Raw genomic sequence first — 16681 nt, 5'->3', positions numbered from 1 at the left:
TCTTGATGTGTAGGTGGTTTGTCTTCTCATAACGCTGAGAACTGAGTTTTTAATTCTCTTTTCGTTTTCTCCTGCATGGTTTTCTTTTATCTTTTTTAGCTTTCTCTTTCACGTTAGGGATTTTCCTCAGATGTTTGGTGATCTTTTGTTATAAGCTCATGTTTAAGAAAGCAGTTCTAAGAAGTGGAACAGAAGTTCTGAAGGTTTAGATGGAACTCATCAAAGATGGTCTTTAATGCAAGGTAGTCTGGCCAGGTTACTTTCCATGGGCAACTCTTGATTTCTGCACGTTTATTTTGTCTTGAGTTGCTCAGATTCCTCAAGGAAAGATTATTCAAATCTCCTTCCGAGATGATTACATTGTGGAAACTTAATTAGGTATGAGACTGGTGGGATGGAGGACAGGGGTAACAATATTCAATTAATTATCTCATTTTCAGTACAGAATCTGTTACCAACTGTACATAAAGCCCCCATGCCAAAATCCATGCATCTGACCCTCTCCAGAGAATAACAGAGACTTCTGCTGGGGTGGTAGAATACAGAAGGGACCTAGGGATCAGACTATTGCTTAAATAGATCTCAGCCAATTCTTTTTTTCTTTTCTTGGTACCATTTTTATTTCTACCTCTATAGGCCCCTAATGTCACTAATTCCTGAGTCTTTAGGAATATTTTGCAGTGTAAACCAAATTGTATCTCAGTTTTCTCCCCTGCCAGCTTGAGCTCTGGATTTCTCAACTCTGAGAAGTTACTCACTACTCATCACCTGTTTTCTAGCTTCCAGAATGGTGCTGCTGTTATATCTTCTCCTTTCTTGTCAATGTGGACTTAGGTCTTTTTTTAAAAGATCCTTTTATTGTCATTTTCATAGGAGTTTGTAAGAGAATAAAAGTAAATATGAGTGTTAAATCCAATACCTTTACCTGAAAGATCCAGAATACTTTTTTGGAATGTTCTTTTATGACTGCCCCAGCATTGTAGGAGGATGCCCATCCCCTCCCCATCCTCATGTGTCCTTGCTAAAGCCACACAAAGAGCAGAGAAGATGAATGGGAATACACTGGCGTCTCTCACTCTAAGACACTACAAATGTTCTTACACCACGGGGATTTTATTTTATTTATTTATTTATTTATTTATTTATTTATTTATTTATTTATTTTTGGCTGCGTTGGGTCTTCGTTGCTGCGTGCGGGCTTTCTCTAGTTGCAGCGAGTCGGGGCTACTCTTCGCTGTGGTGCGTGGGCTTCTCATTGTGGTGGCTTCTCTTGCTGCGGAGCACGGGCTCTAGGTGCACGGGCTCAGTAGCTGTGGCTTGAGGGCTCTAGAGTGCAGGCTTAGTTGTTGTGGCACACAGGCTTAGTTGCTCCAAGGCATGTGGTATCTTCCTGGACCAGGGCTTGAACCTGTGTCCCCTGCATTGGCAGGTGGATTCTTAACCACTGTGCCACCAGGGAAGTCCCACCACAGGGATTTTAAAGAAAAGACTCCAGTCCAGTGAAACACCTCAGATTTCAGCAAGTATTCTTGTTTTTAAAGGGTTTTTTTTTGGTTCAATTGTTTGAAAAAAATTAAAAATTCCACTTTGACTCAAAGTTTTATTTTTAAGAAGGCATTTCCATTCACAGTCAAAATCATTTTTAAAAAGAGTCTTACTTACATTTTGTCCAGTGTTTCGAGACTTAGTGAAGTTTTAGGGGTTGTTTTGTGTAGTTTTATGAAGTGTCTGCTCATGTAAAACTCTCTCCACCCTCTTACCCAGATCTAGCCCCCTTTTTGTGCCCTACAGGAGAGGGCTAACCTTTGGCTTCTTCTATAAAGTCATCCATTACCACCGCGAAAAGCATCACCAAGTGTCACCTCTTCCTTCCCTTTACTTTCTTTTTTTTTTTCATTATACATCCTTATTTTCCTTTTAATATCTGTAGAAACTGTAGTAATGTTACATACCTCATTCTTCCTATTGGTAATTATCATCTTCTCTCTTTTTTTAAAAAAAATATTTATTTATTTTTGGCTGCGTTGGGTCTTAGTTGCAGCACGTGGGATCTTTTGTAGCAGCGCATGGGCCTCTCTCTAGCTGTGGCATGCAGGCTCGGTAGCTGCAGCACACAGGCTCTCTAGTTGTGGCACACAGGCTCCAGAGCGCATGGGCTCTCAAGTTGTAGCGCACGGGCTCCAGAGCACGTGGGCTCTGTAGTTGTGGCGCATGGGCTCCAGAGTATGTGGGCTCTCTAGTTGCAGCATGCGGGCTCACTTGTTGTGGCATGTGGGCTCAGTAGTTGCGGCACGCGGGGTTAGCTGCCCTGCAGCACATGGGATCTTAGTTCCCCGACCAGAGATCGAACCCGCATCCCCTGCATTAGAAGGTGGATTCTCAACCACTGGACCACCAGGGAAGACCCCCTTTACTTTCACAGCAAGTATACATAACGATTTTTTTTAAGTATCATGCAGTATTTTGTAACAACTTTTTCCTTAGCTTTTTTTCCTGTTCCTTCAATTTCCTGGAACTAGCATTCAGTCTCTTTACCCTGACAGTAACATCCTTGCAGGCAGAAGTGTGTTTCTCTCTCCCTTAGCACCATAACCAACACAGAAAGAATACTCAAAGATATTCATTCCTTTGACAAATATTTATTAAGCACCTACTATGCACCAGGCACTGTACATAGGCACAGAGTTTATAGCTGTGAACAAAATCACTCACGTTGCTTACGGTCTAAGAGGGACTTACAGTCTAATGTTGATTTAAGACCTCCTTTCAAGTCCTAGATAAATAATAAAGAGCAAAGAAATGAACATGAATTTTAAAAATATATCAATTAAAAAACTGTGAAACACATTTGAAAATACAGTTTTACTCACTGGCATGACTAAATCTGAGTGATATTTATTTTACTCACCTCCATCTTTCTTTCTACTGATAATTCTGTTTTTCAGCCATTCTTTGGTTTCTTCCTTGACATCCTGAGCAAGTTCTATGACAACCAGAGGCGTGAAAGAGCTCTCATGAGTATCCAGAGCTGACAAGGTCACTTTCATCTTTGACAAACTTGCTGAAAATAAAAAGCAAACATGGGTTATAATGGGAAAAATAAATATAGACTGTATTTGTATCTTCTCTTAATTAAACCTAATTCTGGCTTCCTGGACAGAAGAAAATTTCTCAGGAGCCAGATGGGTTACATGACAGGCTCACCCAATGGCTCACAGCACCTGTGCGAGCCAGGCCCTATACAAAAACGAGGGAAACACCAGTAGTATCCGTAAGCAGCTCAGAATGCGGCAGGGGGTACGTTCAGGTAAGTGAAGGATAACAGTGTAAAATGTGCTCACACAAGAGGACTAAGAAAGTATTTACAAAGGGTGTGACCTGAACAGGATTTGGAAGAATGAAAAGGAGTTTGCCAGATCGACAACGGATGGCATTCTAGGCAGAGGAAATAGTGTTCCCCTACAAAACAAGGATGAAAAATAGCCAAGAGACTCAGAGAAATACAAGTGAGTAGGTACAGCTGGAGCATTAACTATGTGTTAGGGGAAGGGAGGATGGGAGCTGGTAGCTAATGAAGGCCCCTGATTATTACAAATTAACTGGGCCTTGTCCAACAAACAATGGGAATCACCAATTCATTATGAGCAGGGAACTGACACAGCCCAATTTCATACTTTTGTATGGAGCTGATGTCCCCAGCATCAGCTTCCCTTCCCAGTGTCTCTAACTTTCTCAGGGATGTCATCTTTATCTCTGTCACCAAGCTGGGAAGATAATGGAGTCAACCTGGAAACCCACAAATGGCATCGGTCACTAAGGCATGATGGCCTCCCTCGAAAATGTTTCTCATGTGGACCTCTCTAACTCCATGATTCTCAACAGGGGCAATTTTCAGACTTTAGACTCATTTATTCTAACTTTGTACTTAATGTAAGTTTTAATGACTCCAAAGTAGAAGTGCAAATCAGTTTTTGGGAACAATCACAAAAGGAATGACCAACAACACGGAACATCTTTCCTTTCTTTGGGGGAAATCACAATCTTTCAGCAAGCTGATCAAACAGATCCAGCTTGTTTGGCCTGGACTGATAAGCTTTGTTTTTTTCTAACAGAGTATAAGTTTTGTTTGGGGCAATACTGGTGTTATAAATCAATGCTGGATTCATATAATACTACAAATACATCAGGAATGCTATTTCAAGGTATCAGCCAAATCAAACTCCCCAGGCTAGGATCTATGAGGGAAGCCAGGTCAAAATAGGACCAACTACAATGAGGTATCACCTCACACTGGTCAAAATGGCCATCATCAAAAAATCTACAAACAATAAATGCTGGAGAGGGTGTGGAGAAAAGGGTACCCTCTTGCACTGTTGGTGGGAATGTAAATTGATACAGCCACTATGGAGAACAGTACGGAGGTTCCTTAAAAAACTAAAAATAGAATTACTATATGACCCAGCAATCCCACTACCGGGCATATACACTGAGAAAACCATAATTCAAAAAGAGTCATGTACCACAGGGCTTCCCTGGTGGCACAGTGGTTGAGAATCTGCCTGCCAATGTAGGGGACACGGGTTCGAGCCCTGGTCTGGGAAGATCCCACATACCGCAGAGCTACTGGGCCCGTGAGCCACAACTACTGAGCCTGCACGTCTGGAGCCTGTGCTCCGCAACAAGAGAGGTCGCGATAGTGAGAGGCCCGCGCACTGCGATGAAGAGTGGCCCCCGCTCGCCGCAACTAGAGAAAGCCCTTGCACAGAAACGAAGACCCAACACAGCTAAAAATAAATAAATTAATTAATTTTTTTAAAAAAATTAAAAAATTAGGAGCTAGTATATTCTTAGAAAAAAAAAAAAAAAGAGTCATGTACCACAATGTTCATTGCAGCACTATGTACAATAGTCAGGACATGGAAGCAACCTAAGTGGCCATCGACAGATGAATGGATAAAGAAGATGTGGCCCATATATACAATGGAATATTACTCAGCCATAAAAAGAAACGAAATTGAGTTATTTGTAGTGAGGTGGATGGACCTAGAGTCTGTCATACAGAGTGAAGTAAGTCAGAAAGAGAAAAGCAAATACCGTATGCTAACACATATATATGGAATCTAAAAAAAAAAAAAAAAGGTTCTGATGAACCTAGGGGTAGGGCAGGAATAAAGACACAGACTTAGAGAATGGACTTGAGGACACGGGGAGGGGGAAGGGTAAGCTGGGACGAAGTGAGAGAGTGGCATGGACATATATACACTACCAAATGTAAAATAGATGGCTAGTGGGAAGCAGCTGCATGGCACAGGGAGATCAGCTCGGTGCTTTGTGACCACCTAGAGAGGTGGGATGGGGAGGGTGGGAGGGAGATGCAAGAGGGAGGGGATATGGGGATATATGTATGCATATGGCTGATTCACTTTCTTATGCGGCAGAAACTAACAACATTGTAAAGCAATTATACTCCAATAAAGATGTTAAAAAAGAAAAATAGGACTGAGTTCTCACCTCCAAATAGCTAATGATATAATCAGGAATTATAAAGAATGAAAGAATGGTAACAGATAGCCATTAAAGCTATGGGAACTCAGAACACTTCATGTGCAAAAGTTATCAATGAAGTGAGAGTAAAGGCCCGACCAGAGCAGAGTGGTAACATGTTTGTAAGCTACGACCATTTGAGAAAGTATGCTGCCGTTTACATCTTACCTGACAGCCAGTAAGGAGTCACTGGGGGTTTCTGAGCAGAGGATTGGCTATGTGTCAGAGTGATAGAAATCTCAACAGGTAAGTTTAGGGGGCGTTCTTCATGGTATTCTTTCAACTCCCCTGAACTTCTGAAATTTTTCATAACAAAAAGTTGGGGGGAGGCTTCCCTGGTGGTGCAGTGGTTAAGGATCCGCCTGCCAATGCAGGGGACAGGGGTTCAAGCCCTGGTCTGGGAAGATCCCATATGCCGCGGAGCAACTAAGCCCATGCGTCACAACTACTGAGCCTGTGCTCTAGAGCCTGTGAGCCACAACTACTGAGCCCACGTGCCACAACTACTGAGCCTGCACTCTGGAGCCCACGAGCCACAACTACTGAGCCTGCACACTACAACTACTGAACTCCGCACACCTAAAGCCTGTGCTCTGCAACAAGAGAAGCCACCGCAATGAGAAGCCTGCGCAACGCAATGAAGAGTAGCCCCCGCTCGCCGCAACTAGAGAAAGCCCGCATGCAGCAGCAAAGACCCAATGCAGCCAAAAATAAATTAATTAATTAAAAAAAAAAAAGTTGGGGGAAAATGTTAATCTACCAGTAGACTACAGAGGCTTACCATCATCATCTTTTACATGGAAATATCAAATACAACAAACATTAATCATGTGCTTATTATGAGCCAGGCCGTGATGGAGTCTGAAGATACAAAAGTAAATAAGGTCTACATCTTACTTTTGAGAAGCAGGTGTGCATCAAATCATTCTAACACAGGGTTAAGTATAACAGTATAACTGCAGTAACCTGAGGGCTTGGGGCAGCCTGAGAAAGGAGGCTGAGAATGGGACAGCCTGCAATTTGGAAAAGATACCCAGATGATTCCAAGGTTTCTAACCTGGGACATGGGAAGAATGGCTGTGAGTTAGCAAATAGCAAAGATGGAAGGAATGGTGAGGTTAAGGGGGCAATACAGGGCTCAACAGCGCATATGTGCACAGGCATCTAAGATCAAAATTTGTTAGCCTTTATGCGTTGCCTGATGTGAGTGAGAATTATTCACAATTACCAGGTCATAAAACAATCTTTCTGAGAAAGTAAGGCAGGTTTCAGTTCTCAACATGTATATGAGCATATCTAGAAACTCACAGTAAATATGTGTTCATTGATTTATTCTTATCTGAGATACTGTATGCCTTTCATTACTCAAAGCATGACCTTAACAAGACTTCCAATATATTACAGACAAAAATGTCGCAATCTCTGATATACGAAGAGCTCTTACAAATCAATAACAAAAAATACAAAAAACTAAAATCACAAGTCACAAAGAAGAAATACACACTTGAAAAGATGTTCAAAGTTACTAAGAAAGAAATGCAAAGTAACAATGAGTTATTTTTCCCTTTTCAGATTTGTTGAAAGATGGACAGAACCCAGGTCTGGCACGGGAGTAGAAAACTGGGCATTTTCACACATTACTGCCAGATGTTGTGATTTGATACCACCTTCCCAGAAAGCAGAGTAGCAATCTGAAAAACAATATTAAATACTCATACCAGGGGCTTCCCTGGTGGCACAGTGCTTGAGTGTCTGCCTGCCAATGCAGGGGACACGGGTTCAAGCCCTGGTCTGGGAAGATCCCACATGCCGCAGAGCAACTAAGCCCGTGAGCCACAGCTACTGAGCCTGCGTGTCTGGAGCCCGTGCTCCGCAACAGGAGAGGCCGCGACAGTGAGAGGCCCGCGCACCGCGATGAAGAGTGGCCCCCGCTCACCGCAACTGGAGAAAGCCCTCGCACAGAAACGAAGACCCAACGCAGCCAAAAATAAATAAATAATTTAAAAAAAAAATTTCTATGAGAAGAAAGTTTAAAAAAAAAAAAATACTCATACCATTCAACAGAACAATGCTAGTTCTAGGAATTTATACCAAGCATATAATAAAATCAAAAATGTACATAAATGTTCATTACAGCTTTCTTTTTTTCTGTCTTTCCTTTCTTTCCTATAAAGTCAAACAATAAGATACTGGCTAAATAAAGTATAACTATACAAAAGAACCATTAATACTAGGATACAGATCCAACTACATTAACATGGAGAATGTTTCATAACACATTATAAGGTAAAAATGCAAAGTATGACCCCATTTATGAATATATATCATCCATAGTAATATCAAAATGACAACACTAGCTAACATTTGCTGAGGATTTACTGCATCAAAGCACAGGCTACACATTTTTATGTGAATTAACTCATTCATTTCTCAGAGCAACCCCATGAAGAAGGAACTTTAATGTTTCCATCTTACAGATGAGAAAACTGAGGTGAAAGAAGTAGCTTGTCCACATCATGCAGTCGCAAGCAGGGAAGCTGGGCTTCAAAACCAGGCAGCTTGATGCCAGAGCTCACATCCTTAACCACATTTGTGTATACATATGTATTCATCACATGTGATATAAGAGTGTATTACACACTCGTGTTAGTCACGGTGTAGGTATGTGTGTTTAATAAAAATTCCATCAGTGATTAGCCAGATATATTTCTCCACTGCCATTTCTAGGTAGTAGGATTCACGATGAGTTTTATTTTCTTCTTTACATTTTTCTTTTTGATTTGAATTTTAGTGAGCAGGTATTTCTTATGATTAGAAAAAAACGATTTCTATGTTCGTAAAATAGAAGCCTCACATTTTCAACAGTAAGTGTAAAATATACACTGTAGTATAGACCAAATGATACTTTTAAAATTACCTAATACAAGATAATATTTTGCTTTATTCCTCAGATTAAAAACATACTAACTTTGTACACAAGAAGTCGCCTAGCTTCAAAGATTGTTTTGCTTAGTTTTGGGTAAAAGTTAACGGCATACAAAATGAAAGGACTCGGTACCTAGGCACGTCCTATCCAGGAGACTGGCAAAAGCAGCGCAGAAGTTGGACTAGGAGAGAATTTTTAGAGCAGGAGGAGCCTTAGGGGTCAATTAGTCCCAAGACCACACTATTTCATGTTAATAAAACCCAAAGTCACACAACCAGTGTGACAGAGATAAGACTGAAATCCAATGCTCTTTGAATGACACCATACCGTATGCAAAAGACCTTCTTTCCCCGTTTTTTTTTGAACTTAGCCAATTTATAGTCTCACCATGAAAAGTAACGCTGGCCTCGCCACAGCTGTGTAGCTGTGTGCTTTCACTTGTTAGAGTCTCATAGACTAACACGAGTGTCAGTGTTGCTTGGGTTCTGCTCTGAGCAGTTCAGTGGAGCCTGGTAAGCCTCAACCCCTTCAAGGCTCCAGTATATAAGACGCTCTTGGAAGTGTCAACACTGCTTGTTTTCAGCTGCTTCACACTTGTGCCATCCACTGGGCCACAGTGTACTTACAGGCTGGGTGACCTAAGTGGCAGGAACCTCTCTTACACCGCCCGTGTTCCCGTCCCTGAAACCCTGTGCCCTCCTTCTTGTGTCCTCTGCTCAGGGAATTTCCATCACTGTACAGCAACACCTCTGGGGATGGCCTCTCCTTGGGGGATTCCTGCCCCTCTCTGTGTTCTGCATGCAACATCACTCTTGCAGTTCACCGACCAGCGCAATCCAGGCCTGTTCCAATCCCTCCTCTTCACGTTGGCTGGCCCAACGGCGTGAATACCAAGTGTAAGGTGGTGAAAATAAGAAGCCTCGTGGCAGCATGGGCTAACCTGAGTTCTGCAATCCACTTTCACTGGAGGGTCTTAACAGAGGCTGGCTCCACCATTACCATGCACACTAGGCTAGTACATGGGACCAAAATACCACCTGGGGGGACATGAGGACTTCAAGCGTGGACACAGCAGAGGGCCTCACGGTTCCTGCTGGGGCTGATCTGAAAACAAGCAATGATTCAACACACAGACTTCCTGGGCACTAGAGGGTAGAATGATTTCTGCTACCACAGCCAATTTCTCCCTTTTATCCAGACTGTCAGCCAGGCCAGCAGCCAGGAATAACTGTAAAGCACAGAGCAGCTAGGTCCCATATGCCCTGGGCACAGGATCAGTAGATAGCCATCTCAAACTCTGTTCTTCTTAGTCACGTATTGAGTTGCACATAGGGCTAAAGGAGACCTACCTACAAAGGAACTGGATCCCTGTGGCTCTTACATTAGCTATTGGAATCACCTGCCTATAGTAAGAGTTAAATCCTGACCTTGGTGGTTGAAATGAACGTATGAAAAGAAACTCACTGGGAGTCCAACCATGGAGGGGGGTGGTTCACACATTTTATCACGGTTCAAAAAAAGAATAATGGACCCTTTATTCTCTTCCTGAGTTTGGGTAAAGAAAAAACATCAATGGAATTATCATAAATTCAAAGACTAATAAGTAAACGCATAAGGCTGTCTTTAGGAATCACCTTATTTCAGACTCAAGGAGAAACACAATCCAAAATGACAAAATTACTCTCAGTCATAAGGCAGAATAGGAACACATCAGTGAGAGAAAAATGAAGGGCCACGCTGATCAAGCAGGAAGATGAGCGGGATTTCCTAGGAGAAAACTTGCAATTTTAATGGCCAGTGTTAGAAGGGACAGGACCCCTCCGGAGGTCCCCTCCAAGGTGTAAGACAACGTAGAGGCAGTTAATTATGAGAGCAATTGTGGGACAGTCCTCCTTGAGACCTAGGGCAGCTGTCTCTCAGAGTCACCTAAGATGAGGGCAGATCTGAGACTGAAACATCAGCACTGCACACATGCACCCTCACTAAAGAGTTTCTCAGTGACACCCACAGTGTAGGGGAGCTGGTGAGGCTCATTCCCTGAGGAACATACCTAGGAACCTCGTGGCCTCAGGACTCCACAGGAAGGTGTAGGAGAGATGAGACACGACACAATGAAGACAGCCTCGCCACAGCAGCCCAGGTCCAGGCCTGATTAGATGCTGCACTCATACTCTCTTTCTACACTCGGTACCCCAGACACTGCCAAGATTTTGCTTATTCGAGCTGGAATAATGTCTGAAAACCTAGAGCAACAATGAATCTCCTCCCCAAGCACAGGACCTGGCACACAGCTGAAATGCTAATATGTGATAAAAGAATGAATTCACATGATGAACATATCACCATTTAAAAAGATGTTTAGGGAGAATTTTTAATAATCCAGGAAAATGCTAAAAATACAAAGGGAAAAAAAGCAAAATACAAAGTAATACAACAATATGACCCCAACTATGTAATATGTACATTTAGATACACAAAAAAATACAAAAAGAATTAAGAAGAATTGCACAAAAATGTTAGGGTTGGTGAAATTACATGGAGTTTTCATTTTCATTCTTATACTTTTCTCTATCTTCCAAGTTGTCTTAACAATGAAAAAAAGTTTCACTGAGTTTGTTTTTTGTTTTTTTAAGCACACACAGTCTCCAATTTACCAGGACTTTTCTATCCCTTTCCATTAGTTTAAATCTTTTCAATTTCATTCTTCATCTGCAATTCTACAATTCTTTCAGCAATAACTGGTCGGAATAGATACGATCTACTTTCCACAGTTAATTTAAAACTGTTTATCATACTCACAGAATGGGCTCTTAGAAAACATCTAGTTCTCTAGCTCGGTGGGACTTCCAATTCAAAGTAGCCAGATAAGAAAGATTTAATTAAAAAAAAAAAAACCCACAGGATTAGATATTTTTAAAATTAAAACTCCGCAGGATTTAAGGGAATGTGATACGACTGCTTTTGAGTCTGAATAAAAACCTCAACTCTGAACTTTGTGTGGGACCTCCATACACCGTCTGGGCTGCCGGAATAGGGTTTTACAGAAGACAGCGCCGCACCAACGCTGGCGCTGCCAAGGCTCCAGGGAAATTAGAAGCATTCCATAGGAGAAGCACCCCTTCCAGCCACGTTTCTCAGGTGTCCCAGGCATTGCCCCTGACTTTCATCTAATACTTAAGCTGTACGGTGTCCCAGTCGTAAGCCTGGAAACCCGATCACCCCGATGTGAGAGCACAACCCCGCAAGCTCACTCGGGTCACGCCCGTTCCGAGACAACCCGAAGCTCCAGGCTCTCCGGACAGTTGGGGAAGCGTGAATCATGGGCCCCCGTGAGCTGGTCCTTCCCTCAAACGCCCTTCACTAGGCTTCGTCGACTCCTCCACCCCCACTCATCTCATTCCCCGTTGCTCTGGAGCCCCCCAAGCCCTCGCATCCTGACTCCACCAGCCACCAGATTTCAGCTTCACCACGTTTCTTCTATCAACCCTCCACCCTCAGACCAACCTCGGCCCTCTGCAGCTTCCACCTGCGACTGCCACTCCCACCCGAACAACACCCAACCTCGGCCTCCCTCCCGGTCCTCTTTCCCATTCCCGGGATTGCCAACCCCGGGAGGTACCCCGGAAAGGAAGGGCGGCGGCCGGGAGGAGTCCCTGGAAGCGTCGCGCCGCCGCCCGACAGCCCGGACTCAACCACCTACACTGACCCAGGCTCTGCGCCGCCGAGAGCGAGGGGGTCCGAGATCCCCTCCCCCACTCACCGGCCGCCACAGCACTCCACGTCTTCGGGGGCGGGCCCAAGAGCCAGCTAGTCCCCCAGGCCGGGCGAGAGACTCTCGCAGCTGTAGGCGAGCGGCGGCCTGCCGGACGGGCACCACCTAGCGCTGGGCGTGCAGGGCGGGGCCGAGACGCGATCGCACGCAGGCGGGGGCGGGGCCGCGGTGGGGGAGGCGGGGCTTAGCTCTGGGTCGCACCGGGCGGGGGCGGGGCCTAGCGGTGAGTCACTCCCGGCAGAGACCAGGCTGCTCCAGCGAAACGCTAGACTGGCCTAGTCGGGCTGTCGCCGGGAGTGAGAGCGGAGACTGCTAAGGAAGAGGCGTGCCTTATGGGCTGTCACTCCGCGTGGGGGCGGCACCACGGCGGAGAGGCGGGGCCTCGCGGGGCTGGGCTGTCACTCCGAGAGTATGGGGGGGCGACCTGCAAAGAAATATGCCCGTTCACATTTTCCTCTTTTCCGTCTCTTAAGGTCCAGAATCCAACTTTCTTGTCACTTTCAAATATAAGAACAAGTCTCATTTTAGTTGTAATTCACTTTCAGACAGTGAAAAACCCAATTCCAATATATTATTAAAACTTCATATCCAATGAAGCAAATACCTTACAGAGGTCTATAGGGTCTCCTAGCCCCGCCTCCCACTACCTCTCAGAAAACCTCTTACTCTCCCTTTTTCTCCGCCCTAGCTACATTAGTCTCCGTGTTCTGCCCAGAACTCACCAGACACCCCTGGCCCACCGCCCACCTCGGGATCTGTGCCCTGGGAATGTGTTCCCTCTGCCTTGCAAGCTCTTCGTTAATTAAGGAGATGATTTATTTCCTCCCTTCCCTCACGGGAAGCGGGAACCGAATCTCACCTTCTCACTGAGGCCCTTTCTGACCATCCTATTTAATACCTGCTCTCCTCCCTACCCCACTATCTTACCTTAGCATATGTCTGTTGTCCGCAGCACTCATCACCTTCTAACGTTTTATATTATTATATTTATTGTCAGTCTTTCCCTAGAATGTAAGCTTCACAAGGGCAGGGATTTTTGTCTGTTTTGTCCACTGATACATCCCCAGTGCCTAGAACAGCGTTAGAGTCACAGTAGGCATGCAATAACTCAAAGGAATGAAAGAAAACAATGCATGAACCCTTTCTCCTTCCGTACACGCAGTTCAGTCCAGACAGATGCCTCGAGGTCCTACAACTCCAGAAAAGCCGTGTCTGCTTTTCCATCCTCTGCCCCTTCTCTGTGTCTTCCAGACTCAAGACAGGAGACAGGGAGACCAGGGGCAAGGCACAGACGCCTAATTACTTGCGAGGGGCCCTTTGTTGATCTTTCTAGATGCCTGTCATAGCAGCTCACAACGTTATTGGCCGGTTCCCCTGTGGCCATCATGGGTATGGCGAGAAGTTCTTTCTCTTCTGAAAATCTGGACAAATTGTTTATGAGCTTCAACAGGTTTAGACATTGATTACTCAGTACATTTTTGTTTTTTAATTGCACTCTTCCTAACTTCTCATTCCTTGAGTTTATGGCCATCCCTCCATATAACGTCATCTTCTGATATTTATATGACTGGAAGGATTGGAAAAAAGATTGAATGGAAATGTTAAAAATGCATTTCACACAGATGGTCTCCTTTCATCTCCACAATTAGCACATTAAAACTTTGTGTTAAGTATGACAAATTAGCTGTTGGACAACACACAGGGCAGACTTCAGTTAATGACATGGATCCCTGTGTCAGTTAGCTATTGCTGTGTAACAAACCACTACACAGAATTAAGGATTCCCTTTTGCCTCACTCTCCTTTTGGGCATTTCCTTCATAATCTCTGGCACCCAAAACCCCCTTTTTCCAGTTCTGCTGGCCAGAGAGATAGGGTTCTCCTGGAGTCTGCCATACTTTATATCTGTTGTGATGCTCTGTGCAACTGGGGCTGCCCTCGGGGCAATATTGAGGGGAAAGAGAGAAAAGACGACAGGGATTCTCCCCATACTCTGCACAACAAGTGTCCTTTTTCTCATTTCCTCTGACCAGAGGGACAAGTTTTCTACCAGGGTCTAGTCATCCACATCACTGTACTATAGCAGTGAAGCTCTGTGACTGGGACTGGCCTCAGGACAGAGTGGGGAGAAGAAAAAGCAATCAGGAGTTTTCACCCCTTTCTCCAGCTTGCAGTAGGCTTTTTTTCATATTTTGTTCAGAGGTTTTAATAGTCATCTGTGGTGGACATAGGCTGCAGTGGACATAGTCCATTTCAGCCAGAACTGGAACTGATCAATTTAATAAAGGAAAAAAATGTTTTTATTTGTATTTCTCTTATTATGAGTGATAAAGCACATTTGTATTTCATTTGCCATGAATTATCTATTTATGTATTTTGTCCACTTTTCTACTGGATATAGAAACACTTTGTATAATAGTAAGAATGGTCCTTTTCTTAGAAACGAATGTCAAAATTTTCTTTCAGTTTGTCAAGTCTTTTGACTTTTCTTACGCTGTTTTACTCGCTTATTTTTTGTTTGTTGGGTTGCTTTTTTTGTTTGTTTTGTTTCTTTGGCCATGCAGACCTTTTTCATTTCTAATTGGTCAATTTTTATCAAGCTTTTGTTTTACTATTTACTACTTTTGGGTATATTAGACTTAGAAAGGACTTCACCTCTCTTAGATTACTTTGAAAATCCTTCCATGGTTTCTTCTTAATGTTTCATGATTTTGCTTTTTTCCTTTAAAAATCTGACCCTTCAGGAATTTGTTTTGATGTGAGTTAAGTAGAGCGGATCCAACTTTGATATCTTGATAGCTACACATTTGCCCAACCTCAATTACTAAGTAATCCTTCTTTCCCCAACTGATTTTCAATGCCACTGTTATCATAATTAAATTTACTTCTGTATTTTTGGACTTTCACAATATATCATTTTCTTTCTTTAAACTCTCCAATACAGTCAGAAAAGGCCAACCCATCCCAAAAGTTCTTGAATCCCTCATTCCCATCATAGCTATCTAGTAGGGCAGCCACTGAAGCCTCCTTGCCTTCAGTAAATTGTTCATTCCAGGCAACCACAGGTGATTACAGAACTTTTTCCACTGCATGCCCTAGATTTGCAGTATCCCATTTTCCCCTGTTGGCAAGTTCACCATTATCTTCAAACCTAGCCAGGTCAGATCCAATCCCAGATTCCCATCTTGAGGGCCTGATTTCTGCAACCACTTCCAATATCAAATATGTCAGACCAGTTTCAGTACAGAAAACAGAAATCACTCTGTGTATTTTACACAGGAAGAGATTTAATAAAGGGAATTAGTCCTTATCGAATCATCGGGAAGTGCTGGAAAAGCACTTGTAGGCATATATCTTGGAGGGAGCCACATTGCTGAACTGGTCCACCACGGGAGCTGCTACTTTTGAGGCTACTTGATCCATGCCAGGGCTGGAGCCACAGCCACTGGCTGAATGTGGAGAATGGACACCTTATCCTGTGATCCTAGGATCTCAGAGTTAGATCAGGAAGCTGCCACAACCACTGCTGCTTCTTGACACCCAGGAAGCTTGAGAATAAAGACGGGAACTAGCTGCAAAGAAACCACACCCTTCCTCTCCAGTAGCAAGGCCAGGAGCCACAGGAGGATGGTTTCTTAACTCCCACCTACCTGATCTCAAGTGAGTGCATCTAACAAGGGAAACTGATGCTATTTTTAGGCTTCCAACCCCTATACCTAGCACCTCTTCATATAAATCTTGCCCATTTCTTATGAAGTTTATTCCTAGGTAATTTACCTTTCTCGTTGCTAGTGTAAATGAGATCTTTTCTTCCATTATAGCTTCTATCTGGTTGTTGCCTGTTATATGAACATTAATTTATGCATATTAATTTTATACCCTGAATCAAATCTTTTGCAGTTTATAAGTGGTTTATTCCATTAGGATCTCCAATTTTACAGTCACATAATCTGAAAACCATTATAATTTTCCTTCCTTCCTTCTTGTCTTATATCCGACATTAAGGTGCTCACTCTTTCCTAGAGAACAGCTTACTCCTTCACTCCCCTAAGACTTTGTTCAAAATGTCATTTCCTCAATGAGTCCTACTCTGGTCTCCCTATTTAAGTGTAACCTACTGTCTCTAATCCTTTTAAACTCTATTTTGCTATTTTCATTCCTGCTCTCCATGGCCCTTGCTGGGTTTTCTTTAGTGTCTGTTCTTTCATGGACTGCTTCCAGTTTTCCTTCAATTCTTTGATGCCTTTTTTTCTTCCTTTCACTTCTTTTTTTTTTTTTTTTTTAAAGATCTTACATGTGGTTTAATTCACTAGGTGAGTGACAAAAAGCCAAGCAAGCAGTGTGCATTTTATGAGACAGTTTTTCAATAGGGAATTATAACAATCATAACAAATATCCAAAGCCTAATAAGATACTTTTCTCACAAAATTTTCTTCCCAT

General features: G+C 43.3%; 1 protein-coding gene across 2 annotated transcripts in view; it reads right to left on the bottom strand.

The window, feature by feature from the left end:
• The window catches only part of ANO10 (anoctamin 10), a 233319-nt gene extending 220961 nt beyond the window's left edge, over window positions 1-12358 (bottom strand). For both annotated transcript variants that reach the window (XM_061195262.1, XM_061195263.1), the window contains exons 1-2: window positions 12231-12358; window positions 2909-3061 (exon numbers count right to left, since the gene is read on the bottom strand). In XM_061195262.1, the coding sequence (XP_061051245.1) occupies window positions 2909-3047 (139 nt within the window). In that variant the 5' untranslated portion in view covers window positions 3048-3061; window positions 12231-12358. The remainder of the gene's footprint in view (window positions 1-2908; window positions 3062-12230) is intronic.
• Window positions 12359-16681: the final 4323 nt, after the last annotated feature.

Source organism: Eubalaena glacialis, chromosome 7 (genome assembly GCF_028564815.1).
Source record: "Eubalaena glacialis isolate mEubGla1 chromosome 7, mEubGla1.1.hap2.+ XY, whole genome shotgun sequence".
NCBI lineage: Eukaryota > Metazoa > Chordata > Mammalia > Artiodactyla > Balaenidae > Eubalaena > Eubalaena glacialis.
Note: the sequence above shows the minus strand (reverse complement) of the source record. Positions and strands in the feature narration are given on the sequence as shown.